This window comes from Schistocerca piceifrons, chromosome 7, assembly GCF_021461385.2.
Source record: "Schistocerca piceifrons isolate TAMUIC-IGC-003096 chromosome 7, iqSchPice1.1, whole genome shotgun sequence".
Lineage (NCBI taxonomy): Eukaryota > Metazoa > Arthropoda > Insecta > Orthoptera > Acrididae > Schistocerca > Schistocerca piceifrons.
The window spans coordinates 15,213,721-15,230,360 of record NC_060144.1 but is presented as its reverse complement, the minus strand read 5'-3'; the positions used below and the strand labels follow the sequence as shown (position 1 = coordinate 15,230,360).

The following is a 16,640-nucleotide window of genomic DNA, read 5'->3' as shown; positions in this document are numbered from 1 at the left end:
ATTGATGCCAAACTATGACAATTGTAAGGTATTTTCTGTGGAGCAGGAGAAAGAATTAGTGGAGCGTTTGTTGCATTCTTGTCAGATATGCTTTGGTGTTAGCACTAAAACATGCAAATGCTCAGCAAGTGAGCTGGCTTTGAAAAATGGTCTGAAATGTCCTGAGAACTGGAAGGAGGGAATGGCTGGTGTAGATTGATTCTATGGGTTCATGAAACAAAATCCCAGTTTAAGTGTCCGAACCCCAGAGGGCTGCAGCTTATCCAGAGCAACATCCTTTAATCGGTATACTGTTTGGAATTTCATCAAAAACTTGAAAGACCTTTACCAGAGATATCCTACTTTCGCTGATGGTACAAGGGTTTTCAATCTAGATGAAACCAGTACCTCAACTGTACCAGATAGACTTCCAAAGGTAGTGGCACAAAAGGGAAGTAAACAGATTTCTCAAGCTACTAGTGGAGAACATGGTGTCTTAGTGACCACCTGTTGCATAATCAGTGCAGGTGGTACTTTCCTGCCCCCAGCAATGACATTTCGTCGAGTACATTTTAAACAACATATGATAAGTAATGCACCAACAGGCACCCTGGGGTTAGCAACAAAGACTGGCTGGATGAATAGCAAACTTTTTGTGGATGTCATGAAACATTTCATCAACAAATCCAGTAGTAGCAAAGACAATCCTGCACTTCTAATTTTAGACAATCATGAAAGCCATCTGTCAATTGAGGTAATAGATGCAGCAAAGGGCAATAGAGTGGTTATGCTAACTGTACCCCTACATACCTCAAACAAACTGCAGCCTCTAGATGTAGGAGTGTTTTCTTCATTCAATAGAACTTATTACTCAGCATTAAATTCAAAACTCCTACACAGGAAAGGCACACCTCTCACTATTTATGATGTAGCTGCATGTGTCAAAATTGCTCATGACAGATCAATGACACCCACTAACAAACGTTCGGCTTTCAAGAAATGTGGAATATTTCCATTTGATGAAGACATCTTCACTGCCGAAGACTTTATGGTCAGCAAAGTAACAGACAGGGTCGTGGAGATAAACAGAACAACTTCAGATGTTAATTCTCTCCATCATATCAAGGATGCACAATCTGCAGAACAAGCCTCAGTCGGTGTCAGCCAGTCACAAGATCTGCAGCAAGCAGGACCATCAGCAGTGCTTAACACCCAAACAGCTTTTCCTAATGCAGTTTCTCCTGAAATAATTCGAGGATATCCAAAAGCAGAGAACAGAAAGAAGAACAATAAACGTAAGATAGGATGAAGTTTAATTGCAACTGATACACCAGAGAAAGATTTGTTGCAAACCACAGAACATCCCAATAAAAAGGTCAACCGGAAGCTTTATGACCAGGAATCAGATGATGACATTAGTGAGGCGCATTATGAAGAGAGCGATGCCAACGTGGATGTGTCTGGTGAATCTGGGTTCAACTTTGAAGACTTGGACAAATTACCGGAAACAGATGATTTCGTTTTGACCAAATTTGAACTGAAAAACAAAACACCGGTTTACTATGTGGGGAAGATTTTGAAACCAAAGGATGAAGCATGAGACTATCAGGTATCATTTTTGAGAAAAAGTGAAAAAAATGGGAGGGAAGTTTTATTTTCATCAGGTAAAGGATGAAGCTTTTGTTCCAGCTAGCAACATACTTTACGTGCTCCCATGACCTGCTACTGGTGGTGTGACAAAGAGGCAAAAATCATATTTCAAATTTGGAATCAGCTTTGAGTGCATTGATGTTTGGTAGTTCCAAAATAAGTTACATGATTTTGTGCCTACAGATTTAATTATATGATTCACACATTGAATACATGTAAACATTATGTTTAAAGTACATGTACACTTATTTTGTATGATAAATAGGTTCTTTCAGTGAACCTGTTTAAAGTGGTTCATTGTACCCCACATGTGTTACCTTCAGCAGAGCTGTAATTCAATGACATGATCAATGATGGAGCTGTATCAAGATCACATAGCACATGGGTGGCTCCATTGCAAATGGTAAACAAGACATGATGTCAGTTGACCACCTAAAGCCAGCATACTCAAAACCTGTTCTGGCTGACCAGAGTATGTTCTTCAATGACAACTACTGTGTTGATATTCTATTATGTAAGCTGTGTTATTGTTTTGTGTGTAGTGAGTAAATTCAGTAATAACTACCATCATTATTGCATGTATAACGATTGAAGGTAGAGTTCCCATAAAGGGAAATAACACTCCCGCAGCTAGAAATCTCATGGCTGCAGATGCAGTGCTTCACAAAATAGTGTCTCCTACATTTTATTGGCATTTTAAGGAGCTAGAGTAGCTTAATATAAAAGAAGAATGTGTTATGAATACAATAATGCCAAACAAGACAAGTGGTCCCTTTTTATATGAGAGCTATAAATGCCTATGGATGTTACCAATTTGCAGTTGGCAACCCTAAAATGCCACCTGACACCTGACGTTACTGTAGCAACAAAATCCTACACCTACAACCCATGTTAAGTCTGCCGTTGCTGCTATAAATGAAAAAGGCGAAGCTGCTGTTAAGTGTTTGTGACTGCCTAATTGTCTTGAAGAATAGTAATGCTAACAAAGTACCTCACATAACCAAATACATCTACTTTGAGTTCATCATTAGCTACAGAGGTAGAGGACATAGCAAAATCGACAATGATGGAAATGAAGTTGCACACAGCATATTTCCCAAAAAATGGACTCATTGGTTTCTTGGTGAAGTAATACCAGCATGGATGACAAGGCAATGAAAAGATCATCTTTTTAAAAACATCTGGATCCATTGCAAAGAGGAATAGAAAGAAATTCTGTGTTTTGAAGTAGAACCAGAACCACAAGTTAGTGACAATGAGGATCCTGAGGAGGAACCTAACCTGCCAGCTACACCAGAACCAAAGAAGAAGATGAGAAAATTCATTTTGTGAATCATGTTGAACCCCTCCAGGCACAAACATTTTAGAAGTAGAGAATCAAATTCTTTGGCCACCATCAAATATGGACTCTCAGTAATCTATTTTTGGAGGTTTTATGAATTCACAATTTTAGGTGGTTTTGGGCCCATTAATGGCTTCAAAATCAGAATTTGGTCTAGAAGACATCACAACACAGAGTAAAAAACCAATATTTTGCCAAAAAAAAAAGAGTTGTGCATTTTATACCAATTTCCTCAATTTGGCATAAATTTATTTGGTTCTAAATTTTTGTACACTATAATGTCCTATAGATCTGAATGGGTTAACTACTTAATGCATCTTGTCACCATCTAATAATACATTGTTTTGCTCTAGACTGTCTCATAAAGATTATATCTATTTCCATTGAACTTTTCTCCCACTTTACTTTGCACCTTTCTCAGCAGAATACTGATCAAGTAGATCTTAATGATTGGTTCCTCCATATATTTAAAAAAATATATATATATGATATGAATTAGACTTCATATGCTGTAGTCAATGCCTTTTCTGGGCTTATTCTGTACGACATTTACTTTTAAACAATTTCTCAAAATCTTTTACATTCTAAAATAATTTAAAGCTGAGACATGTGGCACTGTGTTTCCCAACCTTCTAAATGAGTTACTATAAATAAAATTATCCCATTATCATTTCATGAGTCAAGTAAAGTACATTGTAATAATTTCAAAAAGAGTCACTGATTGTATTTCACTCCCTTCTTGAATGCACCATTTCAGAATGGCTCTGATTCAAAACTCTCCACCCACTGCTGTAGTGCTTCTGCTTATGTAGTAGCTGTACTTAAAGTTAATGCTACTGCACACATCATGGACTGATATTCTTCACATACATTTCGCCTTTCTTGTTCTGCTTTTATAGCCTTAGTGGCCACTTCATTTTCTGGTCATCTTCTTCAGTAGGTTTTATTTCTGAAATGTCAAGTATCTTTTCATTTGTTCTGATCTTTTTGGCATTCCTCATTCATAAATTCCCTTTTCATTGTTTATCATTCATTTATTTCTGGTTTAAATCATATTTTTACATTTTTTCAGTTTCTTTAAATTTTATGATTTGTGTTGCAAACTGTCCAGGGTTAATTCTACCTCTTTCATATCCTACCCAATTTCTTTTATTCATTCTACTTGTTACTTCATGTTCCAAAGTTTCTCTATCATTTTTCTTCGTAATCTGGTTTTTGGTGTCCTCATAGTACGACCAAAAGAGTAAAAGACATCCTTTTTTTCTGTCTAGTACCTGTAATGGGCTCCAGTGTGCTGTATGCCACTTCATTTGGTACTTCTCATCGTTGTCCATCTTTTTGGTATTTCTTGTTTATGCATATTTTAGCTATTCTTCTTCCTACTTCAGGATTTTGTCAATTCAGTGTTCTGGGTGACTTTGAAAAAGAGTTTCGCTTCCTTAAGTCACCTCTGGTTCAACCACCATCTTGTTATGTTTAAATTTGGTTTTGATTGATAGACATTTTTTATTTTATGTAGACTAACTTAATTTTTGAGCTGTTGTCATTTTGTTAGTTTTTTCTTGCCCTGCAGGCTTCACATACAAGTTGTATATTGCAATTTCTCCTAGGTATTTAAATGGTTGTACAATTTTTACTTTCCTGTTATTCACTGTTGTGTGCTTGATTATTAATGGATCTGCTACCATTATCTCAGTCTTTTCCAATGAGATCTGGAGTCCTATTTTTTGCAGGCCTGTTATTTAATTTCTGACATCTTGAATGTTTTTAGCCAGTAACACCAAGTCATCTGAGAATCCCATATAATTTAAGTCTGTTTGAGCTTTCTTAGTTCGAATTAATATGGTTTTAGGATTTTTCCTTGTACCATTCCCTCATCACATTCTCCAGAGAACAGTTGAAAAGTAATAGCAATAAATCATCTACTCGTCTTAACACTACATTTAACAAACATGACTTAGATGCCTCTTCTCTGAACATTAGATTAGGCATTTGTTATCATTTTATTAATTTTGGGTGGAGACAGATTCCTTACTGTCTTCATCACTGAAGATCTGTGGATACAGTCATAAGAATTCTTGCAGTCTACAAGGATTATGACTTCAGCAAATGCAAAATCCAGAATGGAATAATGACAATATTATGAAAAGGGTATATCACTACTCATATAGTGAAGATGTTGAGTTGCAGATAGGCACAACAAACGACTGCTAAATAACTAAGTGTTTAACCAAAAGTCCTTTTTCTCAATTAGACAACATAAACACACATATTCCTGCAAACAAAACTCACATGCACACATGACCACTGTTCAGCTGCTGATGCCATACTGCGAGCAAGTGCACACGATGGGAGAAACAATATGGGTGGTGGGGGCAAGGAGGAGTCTTGGGTGGGGAGGGGGAGGTATAGCAGGATATGAGTGGGGGATGGTAAACTGTTGCTTGTGGGAGCGTACAGGCATGAGATGGAGAAAGGGCAGGGCACCTAGGTGCAGTCGGGAGGTTAGATGGAGGAAGGAGCAATGAGTGGCGGAAGGGTGGATGGGGGAAGAGAGGAGGAGAGATGTAAAAAGTCTGTGGGTGCATTGGTGGAATAGAAGGCTGTGTAGCACTGGACTGGAAACAGATAAGGGGATACATCAGTGAAGGACAATGACTAATGAAGGTTGAGGCCAGGAAGGTTACAGGAAATATTGCAGGGAGTGTTCCAACCTGCACAATTTAGAAAAACTGGTGCTGGTAGGAAGGATCCACCAGGCATTAAAATGAAGAACATAGTGTTATGCAGTGCACTCACCAACTAAGTGGTCAAGCTGTTTCATAGCCACATGTAGGCAGACAGCTTGTGTCACATGACTGCTTTCACAGGTGGCCCTGCCATAGATGAGATAAGTGATGCTTGTGTCCGGACAGGAGTAAGTGGTGGTGGGAGGATGTATGGGACAGTCTTGCATCTAGGTCTATTACAAGGGTATGAGACATGAGACAAGGGGTTGGGAGCAGGGGTTATGTACAGGTGATGAGAATATTGTGTAGGTTTGGTGGACAGCGGAATGTCACTGTGGGAGGGGTGGAAAGGATAGTGGGTAGGACATTTTTCATGATGAGAGGTAATCAAAACCCTGGCAGAGAATGTGATTCAGTTGTTCCAGTTCTTAATGATAGAAAGTCATGAGGGGAATGCCCCTCTGTAGTCAGACAGTGGGATTTTGGAAGGTGGTGGATGACTGGAGACATACGGCACAGGAGATCTGTTTCTGTACAAGGTTGGGGAGGTATGAAAGGGACATCTTGGTATGGAATGGGTGGCAGCTGTCAAAGTGTAGGTGCTACTGGTGGTTGGTAGGGCCGATATGGACAAAGGTACTGATGTAGCAATCTTTGAGGCGGAGTTCAACGTCGAGGAAGGTGGCTTGTCGGGTCGAGAAGGACCAGATGAAGCAAGTGGTGGAAAAGGTGTTGAGGTACTGAACAAATTTCCATAGGATGTCCTCACCTTGATCCAGATCATGAAGATGTCATCATCCAAATAGAACAGGGTGTGGGGTTATGGATTCTGAGTAGTTAGGAATAATTCCTCTAGATGGTCCATGTATAGGTTGGCATAGGATGATACCATATGGGTGCCATTTTCTGTACCCCAGATTGCTTGATTGGTGATGCCTTCAAAGGAGAAGTAATTATTATGGGTAATATTACTGTTGGTCATGGTGATCAGGAAAGAGGTTGTAGGTCTGGAAAAGTAGTGTTCAGTAGTTAGTGATGTTAGTGTAAAGGGAGGTGGCATCAGTAGTACTGAGCAGGGCACTTTGTGATAAAGGAACAGGAACTGTGAAAATTCAGTGGAGGAAATGGTTGGTATCTTTAATGTAGGAGGGTAGGTTGCGGGTAATAGGCTGAAGTTGTTGGTCTATAAGAGCAGTGATTCTCTCGGTGGGGTACAGCAACTGATCACAATGGGGCGTCCTGGGTGGATGGGTTTATGGACTTCAGGAAACATGTAGAAGTTAGGAATCCAGGGAGTGGTAGGGGTAAGGAATGAGGTAGACTCCATGAGAGGTTCTGGGATGGGCCTAGAATTAGAGGAGAAACTGGAGATCCAGCTGGATTTCTGGAATGGAGTCACTGTGGCAGGGTTTGTAGGTGGACAAATCCGAAAACCAGCAGAGTCCTTCTGTCAGATAATCCTTGCAGTTCAAAACAACAGGGGTGGAGCCCTTTTCAGCAGGTAGGGTTATAAGGTCATGATCAGTTTTTAGGTGGTGGATTGTGGTTCTTTCTGTGGCTGTGAGGTTAGCTTGCATGTTGAGGGACTTGGGGAACAATGGTGAGCAAGGTTTGAGGTTAAGAAATTCTGGAAAGTTAACAAGTGGTGATTTGGGGCAGTGGGGTGGATCATGATTGGCTGGAGGAATGAACTGGTCAGCTAGGGTTCAACATTGGTCTTTTGTTGAGTCTGATTGGTAGGGTTAGTGGCAAAAAAGTGTTTCATTATAGGGACTGGGAGAAGGAGATAAGGTTTTTAAGAAGTCCAGCATGACTGAATTTGGGAATGGGGCAGAAGGTAAAGCCTTCAGAAAGGACTGATACTTCTGTGGGGTTAAGTCTTTTGGGGATAAGGTTCATGACTGTGTCTTGGGTCTATTTAGTTTCTGGACTGTATGGTGGTGGGACGTAGTTTTTGCTGGTGGGCTAAATGATTAGGTTCATGAGGCAAGGGTTTGTCAGCTATGAAGGCTGTGGGGGAGATTTGGAGGCTGTTGTAGAGATGGTGGATATTGGTAGTCCAAGGCAGGAGTAGGAAGTAAACAGGTTGGAGAGTTTTTTGAGGTGGCACTGTGCATGCTCCTGTAGTTCCTGGAGGGCTAGAGTTTCAATGTGTGACATGTCATCAGGAATTTGAGATGGTGTAGCAGGAGAATTTTGTGGATGGAGAGGGCCTGATTGACATGGTTTAACAGGACAATGTTGGTGAGGGTTGAAGACAACTGGTAGTATCTGAACATATGAAGGTTAAAGGCCTTCTTTCCTTCTCCCTGTCCTTGCAGTGAAAGCATTTTTTTCACCACCAGTCCAACGAATCAGACTCAACCAAAGACCAAAGACCCTACCATAGTGACACAATTCCAGAAACCCAGCAGGTTCTCCTGTCTCCCCTCATATCCTCAGGCCCATCTCAGAAATTCTCCCTGGAATCTATCTCTTTCCTCACTCCTACCATTCCCCAGACTCTTACCTTCTACATGCTTCCTAAAGTCCATAAACCCAACCATCCAGGATGTCCCATTGTGACTGGTTACTGTACCTCCTCTGAGAGAATCTCTCCTCTCATAGAACATCTTCAGCATATTAACCACAACCTACCTTCCTATATTGAAGATATCAATCATTTCCTCCACTGACTCTCCACAGTTCCTGCTCCTTTAACATATGGTGCCCTGCTCATCACTACTGGTGCCACTTCCCTTTACACTAAAATCCCCAATGTCCATGGTCTTGCCACTATTGAGCACTACCTTTCCCAACGCCTGACTTCCAAACCTGCAAGCTCCTTCCCAAGCACCATCACCAACTATAGTCTAGCCGGCCACGGTGACCGAGCGGTTCTAGGCGCTTCAGTCCGGAACCGCGCGACCTCTACGGTTGCAGGTTCGAATCCTGCCTCGGGCATGGATGTGTGTGATGTCCTTAGGTTTAAGTAGTTCTAAGTCTAGGGGACTGATGACCACAGATGTTAAGTCCCATAGAGCTCAGAACCATTTGAACCATTTTTGAACTATAATCTCACCCACAATTACTTCTCCTTTGAAGGCATCACCTATTCTCATTCACTGATGACATCTTTGTGATCTAGATTGAGGGTGAAGACACCCCATCCACATTCCTCCAGAACCTCAACACCTTCTCCCCCATTCACTTTACCTGGTCCTCCTCAGCCCAATAAGCCACCTTCCTCAATGTTGACCTCCACCTCAAAGATTGCTACATCAGTACCTCCATCCATATCAGTCCTACCAATCACCAGCAATATCTGCATTTCAACAGCTGCTACCCATTTCACAAAGCCTAACCACCAGTGGCTGTCACATCTGTACTGACGAGCAGTCCCTCTTCAAATATACGGTGGTCTCACTAAGGCCTTCACAGACTGTAATTACCCTCTCAACCTTGTACAGAAACATATCTCCCTGCCTTATCTCTGCAGTCACCCACCACCTCCCAAAGTCCCACCATCTAGCCACGGAGGAGCATTCCCATCGTGTCTCGGGACCACCTTGGACTGGAACAACTGAATCACATTCTCTGCCAGGGTTTCGATTACTTTTCATCATCCCCTCAAATGGGGAACATCCCACCCACTGTCCTTCCCATCCCTTCCACAGTGATATCCTAGTCCCCCTATACAACCTCTCCTCCCAACCACTTGTCTCATGGCACATATCCCTATAATAAACCTAGATGCAAGACCTGTACCATACATCCTTCCACCACCACCTACTCCAGTTTGATCACAAGCCTCACCTGTCCCATCAAAGGCAGGGCTGTATGTGAAATCAGTCATGTGATCTACAAGCTTAGCTGCGACCACTGTGCTGCATTCTACATGGACATGACAACCAACAAGCTGTCTGTCCACATGAATGGGAACTGACAAACAGTGGCCAAGCAACAGATGGACCACCTAGTTGCTGAGCACACTGTCCGACATAGTGTTCTTCACTTCAGTGATAGCTTCACAGACTGTGCCATCTGGATCTTTTCTGTCAACACCTGCTTTTCTGAATTGTGGATGTGGAAACTCTCCCTGTGATATATCTTACATTTCTGTAACCCTTCTGGCCTGAAACCTCTTTAGTCACTGTGCTTTACCCACCTGTCCTATTCCCTGTTCCCAGTCAATCCTACCAATGCACCCATAGTCTTTCTACTTCTCTCTTTTTCTGCTTCCCCTAATCTCCCTCCCAACTTCACCTAGTTGCTTTACCCTTTCTCCACCTCATTCTTGTATGTCTCCACAACCAGGACTGTACTGTCTCCCACCCCTACACTTCTATCCTTCCCCTTCTGCATCCCAGACTCCTCCTGATGCCCCACAACCCAGATTGCTTCTTCCATCATGCACAGTTGCATGCAGTCCAACCTTTTAACAGACTTTTTGTTGTGCCTCTATGTGACTCAAGATCTCCACTGTACGGTGAGTAGCAATCTGTCCATTTCATGATATTGTCAAGGTTTTGAATTGTTGTTTTTGTCTTCCTTTGTAGTAATTCAGTACCAGTTCCGAAGCTATTATCTGTTCTGGGCAGACATCCAAGGTCAAAATCCTCCTTGATAGTCTCCTTGTTCCAGTTCAAGACTTGATCTTCACAATAACTGTATTGAATTCTTCTGACAACTTTATAAATGATATCCAAAAGGGAAATTCCTCTATAATTGTCTGGATTAACCTCTCTTCTTTTTTGTGTACTGGATGAATTAAAGCTGTAGTACAATATTCTGGTAGTTCTTCTTTGTTTCAGATTTTCACTATACACTGATGCAGTGATATCATCACTGATTCTGATGCATATTTCCAAAGTTCCTCATATGTTCATCTCCTCCACATGCTTTTTAGTTTTTGAGCCCTTCCAAAGCTTTGTAGATTTCATGGACTGCATGAGGGTTAACATTTTCTGATGATATTTTAAAAGCATATCTGTGTTTGTTTGTGGTTGTTCTGGGGGTTCTTGACAATTTGGTAGAATGTAGAATGCAGTTTATTTGTCTCATAATGTACACTTACAAATCAAAGATTTTTGTACTGGAGACACATCAAATTACTTTAAAAAAATAAGGTTATAATAATTAACATATTTAAGCACGTATTTCTGAATTTTTAGACATGAGCAATTTAACAAGAACATATATAACACTTATGGTCAATTTGCAGCTTGCAAAACAATTTGTACAATATAGCAACAATTTATTATACAATACATAATCTTTAATATAATAGAGGGAAACATTCCACGTGGGAAAAATTTATCAAAAAACAAAGATGATGTGACTTACCAAACGAAAGCGCTGGCAGGTCGAAAGACACACAAACAAACACAAACATACACACAAAATTCAAGATTTCGCAACAAACTGTTGCCTCATCAGGAAAGAGGGAAGGAGAGGGAAAGACGAAAGGATGTGGGTTTTAAGGGAGAGGGTAACAAGTCATTCCAATCCCTGGAGCGGAAAGACTTACCTTAGGGGGAAAAAAGGACGGGTATATACCTGCACACACACACATATCCACTGGCGGCCACAGGACAGTCAATGTGTTAAATCTCATCATGAAGAAGGTCTTTCAGGGATTTGATATGAATTAGTTATTTATACTATAACAGACAGAAGCAGTCACTGCAGGCAACTAGTACTAATCTACTCACACTGATGATTATGTGTCTGTATATGTGTGGATGGATATGTGTGTGTGTGTGTGCGAGTGTATACCCGTCCTTTTTTCCCCCTAAGGTAAGTCTTTCTGCTCCAGGGATTGGAATGACTCCTTACCCTCTCCCTTAAAACCCACATCCTTTTGTCTTTCCCTCTCCTTCCCTCTTTCCTGATGAGGCAACAGTTTGTTGCGAAAGCTTGAATTTTATGTGTATGTTTGTGTTTGTTTGTGTGTCTTTCGACCTGCCAGGGCTTTCGTTTGGTAAGTCACATCATCTTTGTTTTTTGATAAATACATAATCTTTATTGTTTCTTTTCTTTTCAAATTGCCAAACTGTCCTGCACGAATTCTTCAATTGAGTAATAATAATATTTTTCCACAAGTGTATTAAATAACAATCTTTTTAGTAGGTCAAACTCCATATTTAACAGATTTGTGTTATTTAATTTATTGTAAATTTTTAATCCCATGTACATTGGTGTTTAAGGGTAAAGTTTTAAATTATGAGAGGGAAGTTTGAAACCGTATCTGTGGTGAGTACTGTAATTGTGGCTGAACTGAAAATTGTCAAGTGAATTTTGATTTTTTATATATGAAAATAAAAATTTTGCAGATGTACAGAGAAGGAATGGTAAGTTGTTAGATGTTTCAGCTAAAATTTCTGTACTCTCTGCTGTTGTTGTGGTCTTCAGTCCTGAGACTGGTTTGATGCAGCTCTCCATGCTACTCTATCCTGTGCAAGCTTCTTCATCTCCCAGTACCTACTGCAACCTACATCCTTCTGAATCTGCTTAGTGTATTCATCTCTTGGTCTTCCTCTAATATTTTTACCCTCCACGCTGCCCTCCAATACTAAACTGGTGATCACTTGATGCCTCAGAACATGTCCTACCAACCGATCCCTTCTTCTAGTCAAGTTGTGCCACAAACTCCTCTTGTCCCCAATTCTATTTAACACCTCCTCATTAGTTATGTGATCTACCCATTGAATCTTCAGCATTCTTCCGTAGCACCACATTTCAAAAGCTTTTATTCTCTTCTTGTCCAAACTATTTATCGTCCATGTTTCAGTTCCATACATGGCTACACTCCATACAAATACTTTCAGAAACGACTTCCTGACACTTAAATCAATACTCGATGTTAATAAATTTCTCTTCTTCAGAAATGCTTTCCTTGCCATTGCCAGTCTACATCTTATATCCTCTCTACTTCGACCATCATCAGTTATTTTAGGCCCCAAATAGCATAATCGGCAAGCCGCAAAGTTTTTATTTCTTCTCCATGGATTTTAATACCTACTCTGAATTTTTCTTTTGTTTCCTTTACTGCTTGCTCAATATACAGATTGAATAACATTGGGGAGAGGCTACAACCCTGTCTCACTCCCTTCCCAAACACTGCTTCCCTTTCATGCTCCTCGACTCTTTTAACTGCCATCTGGTTTCTGTACAAATTGTAAATAGCCTTTCGCTCCCTGTATTTTACCCCTGCCACCTTTAGAATTTGCAAAAGAGTATTCCAGTCAACATTGTCAAGAGCTGTCTCTAAGTCTACAAATGCTAGAAACATAGGTTTGCCTTTCCTTAATCTATCTTCTAAGATAAGTCGTAGGGTCAGTATTGCCTCACGTGTTCCAACATTTCTACAGAATCCAAACTGATCTTCCCCAAGGTCGGCTTCTACCAGTTTTTCCATTCATCTGTCAAGAATTCACATTAATATTTTGCAGCCGTGACTTATTAAACTGATAGTTCAGTAATTTTCACATCTGTCAACACCTACTTTCTTTGGGATTGGAATTATTATTTCTTCTTGAAGTATGAGGGTATTTCACCTGTCTCATACATCTTGCTCACCAGATGGTAGAGTTTTGTTAGGACTGGCTCTCCCAAGGCTGTCAGTAGTTGTCTACTCCCGGGGCCTTGTTTCGACTTAGGTCTTTCAGTGCTCTATCAAACTCTTCACACAGTATCGTATCTCCCATTTCATCTTCATCTACATCTTCTTCCATTTCCATAACATTGTCCTAAATTACATCACCCTTGTATTGACCCTATATATAATCCTTCCACCTTCCTGCTTTCCCGTCTTTGCTTGGACCTGGGTTTCCATCTGAGCTTTTGATATTCATACAAGTGTTTCTCTTTTCTCCAAAGGTCTCTTTAATTTTCCTGTAGGCAGTATCTATCTTACCCCTAGTGAGATAAGCCTCTACATCCTTACATTTGTCCTCTAGCCATCCCTGCTTAGCCATTTTGCACTTCCTGTCAATCTCATTTTTAGACGTTTGTATTCCTTTTTGCCTGATTCATTTACTGCATTTTTATATTTTCTCCTTTCATCAATTAAATTCAATAATTCTTCTTCTCTGCCCAAACTCTTTGTCTTTAAATATGTCTGCTTGTGTCTGTATATGTGTGGATGGATATGTGTGTGTGTGTGTGTGTGTGTGTGTGTGTGTGTGTGTGTGTGTGTGTGTGTGTGTGAGTGTATACCCATCCTTTTTTTCCCCCTAAGGTAAGTCTTTCCACTCACGGGATTGGAATGACTCCTTACCCTCTCCCTTAAAACCCACTTCCTTTCGTCTTTCCCTCTCCTTCCCTCTTTCCTGATGAGGCAACAGTTTGTTGCGAAAGCTTGAATTTTGTGTGTATGTATGTGTCTGTTTGTGTTTCTATCGACCTGCCAGTGCTTTCGTATGGTAAGTCACATCATCTTTGTTTTTAAATATATTTTTCCCGAGTGGAATGTTTCCCTCTATTATATCAATATTTCTTCTGTTACTCAAGGATTTCTACTAGCCCATGTCTTTTTACCTACTTGATCCTCTGCTGCCTTCACTACTTCATCCCTCAAAGCTACCCATTCTTCTTCTACTGTATTTCTTTCCCCCATTCCTGTCAATTGTTCCCTTATGCTCTCCCTGAAACTCTGTACAACCTCTGGTTCTTTCAGTTTATCCAGGTCCCATCTCCTTAAATTCCCACCTTTTTGCAGTTTCTTCAGTTTTAATCTACAGTTCATAACCAATAGATTGTGGTCAGAGTCCACATCTGCCCCTGGAAAAGTCTTACAATTTAAAACCTGGTCCCTAATCTCTGTCTTACCATTATATAAATCTATCTGATAGCTTCTAGTATCTCCAGGCTTCTTCCATGTATACAACCTTCTTTCATGATTCTTGAACCAAGTGTTAGCTATGATTAAGTTATACTCTGTGCAAAATTCTACCAGGTGGCTTCCTCTTTCATTTCTTAGCCCAAATTCATATTCACCTACTACGTTTCCTTCTCTTTCTTTTCCTACTATCGAATTCCAGTCACCCATGACTATTAAATTTTCATCTCCCTTCATTATCTGAATAATTTATTTTATCTCATCATACATTTCATCAATTTCTTTGTCATCTGCAGAGCTAGTTGACATATAAACTTGTACTACTGTAGTAGGCGTGCGCTTCATGTCTATCTTGGCTACAATAATGCGTTCACTATGCTGTTTGTAGTAGCTTACCCACACTCCTGTTTTTTTATTCATTATTAAACCTACTCCTGCATTACCCCTATTTGATTGTGTATTTATAACCCTGTTTTCACCTGACCAAAAGTCTTGTTCCTCCTGCCACTGAACTTTGCTAATTCCCACTATATCTAACTTTAACCTACCCATTCCATTTTAAATTTTCTAACCTACCTCTCCTCTTGAGTAGTCCCCACCCGGAGATCTGAATGGGGGACTAGTTTACCTTCATAATATTTTACCCAAGAGAACACCACCATCATTTAACCACACAGTAAAGTTACATGCCCTCAGGAAAAATTATGGCTGTAGTTTCCCCTTGCTTTCAGTCATTCGCAGAACCAGCACAGCAAGGCCGTTTTGGTTAGTGTCACAAGGCCAGATCAGTCAATCATTCAGACTGTTGCCCCTGCAACTATTGAAGAGGCTGCTGCCCCTCTTCAGGAACCACACATTCGTCTGGCCTCTCTCGTCTGGTTGCACCTACGGTACGGCTATCTGTATTGCTGAGGCACACAAGCCTTCCCACCAATGGCAAGGTCCAAGGTTCATGCTGTGGGCCATATTATTATTTTAATGTGCTAATATTGGAGGGTCATATGTTTGTAGTTGTCTGACTATATATTTTGTAGTAATCCCTTGAGTTGGTTTTCTCACTATTTGTTTCCATCATTAGAGGTGTATCTTTTTGATATTTGCGTTTAACCTTTCTTATCATTTTTGTGGTTATCTTCCTTTGTTCTATGAGTTCCAAGTGTGATTCTTCTGTTTTATGACTCTACCATAAACAGGCTTGGTGTCTAACTACCACTATTTTATCACACTCATCATTCCACCATTGGTGTTTTTCCCTTGGATTTATTGGAGCTACCTGTTCATCCATTTGTTTCAACTGGAGAACTAATCCCTGTAAATCATCTGTCATTTTTGTATTCTTTGTTCTTTATACTCCTACTAACTTATCAGTTTATCAGGATTGTAGGTTATCTTCTTTTTAGAGGGGGATTTTTTCTTTGTCAATCGGATGAATTGAATTTTTATTTTTATCTTGTATTCATCTGATCCAGTACCTGTCTCTCTCAGAACATTCACATTGTAGAGTTCCCTGTGGTAATTTTTATCTGTGCAGACATCATGCAGTTGCCATTCTCCTCCAGTCCAATCTGGGCTATACTCCTCCATTGCATTCTGGATGTTTCCAAGTTTTGAGTTAATTTGGTCTTCTCTAGAAGTACACTGAGTTTGAGATCATGTTATGGTTTTTGCAGAATTCCACCAGTCTAGTGCACTCCTGTTTGATGTTCTTTGTGCTGGCCATTTCCCTATTACATCTCTTTTCTCTTTCTAACTGGACATTGAAATCTCTAATTAAAATTTTGATGCAATTTTCATTTGTTTGTTGCAGTCTAAACTCCCAAAATTCATCCACAACTTCTCTGTGTTCTTTCTTATAACTAGTATTTTTATCATTCATTGGGGAATGCATATTTATTATTGTGCATATTGTATTTGCAGCTTTTATAGTTAGTGTAGCTAGCCTGGAGATTGTGATTTAAATTTTATAACACATTCAGTTATTTTGAGAATGGCCACAAATCCTGTCCTGAATTGTTGACACTGCTTTATTACCCTTTGTCCTCCTATTCCTCTTTATTAAACATCATTTAATTTTTTGTTACAATATACTTACAAACCTTCTGTTGTGTTCTGAAGCTCT

General features: G+C 40.1%; 1 protein-coding gene across 1 annotated transcript; it reads left to right on the top strand.

The window, feature by feature from the left end:
* Positions 1 to 211: 211 nt before the first annotated feature.
* On the top strand, positions 212 to 1,288 carry LOC124805035 (MFS-type transporter clz9-like). Its single transcript, XM_047265455.1, has one exon. It carries the CDS (start codon positions 212 to 214, stop codon positions 1,286 to 1,288), a length of 1,077 nt encoding a protein of 358 aa, XP_047121411.1.
* Positions 1,289 to 16,640: the final 15,352 nt, after the last annotated feature.

What these genes read in the sequence shown, in the direction of transcription:
- LOC124805035 (XM_047265455.1), top strand. Translation starts at nt 212, where the DNA reads ATGAAACAAAATCCCAGTTTAAGTGTCCGAACCCCAGAGGGCTGCAGC.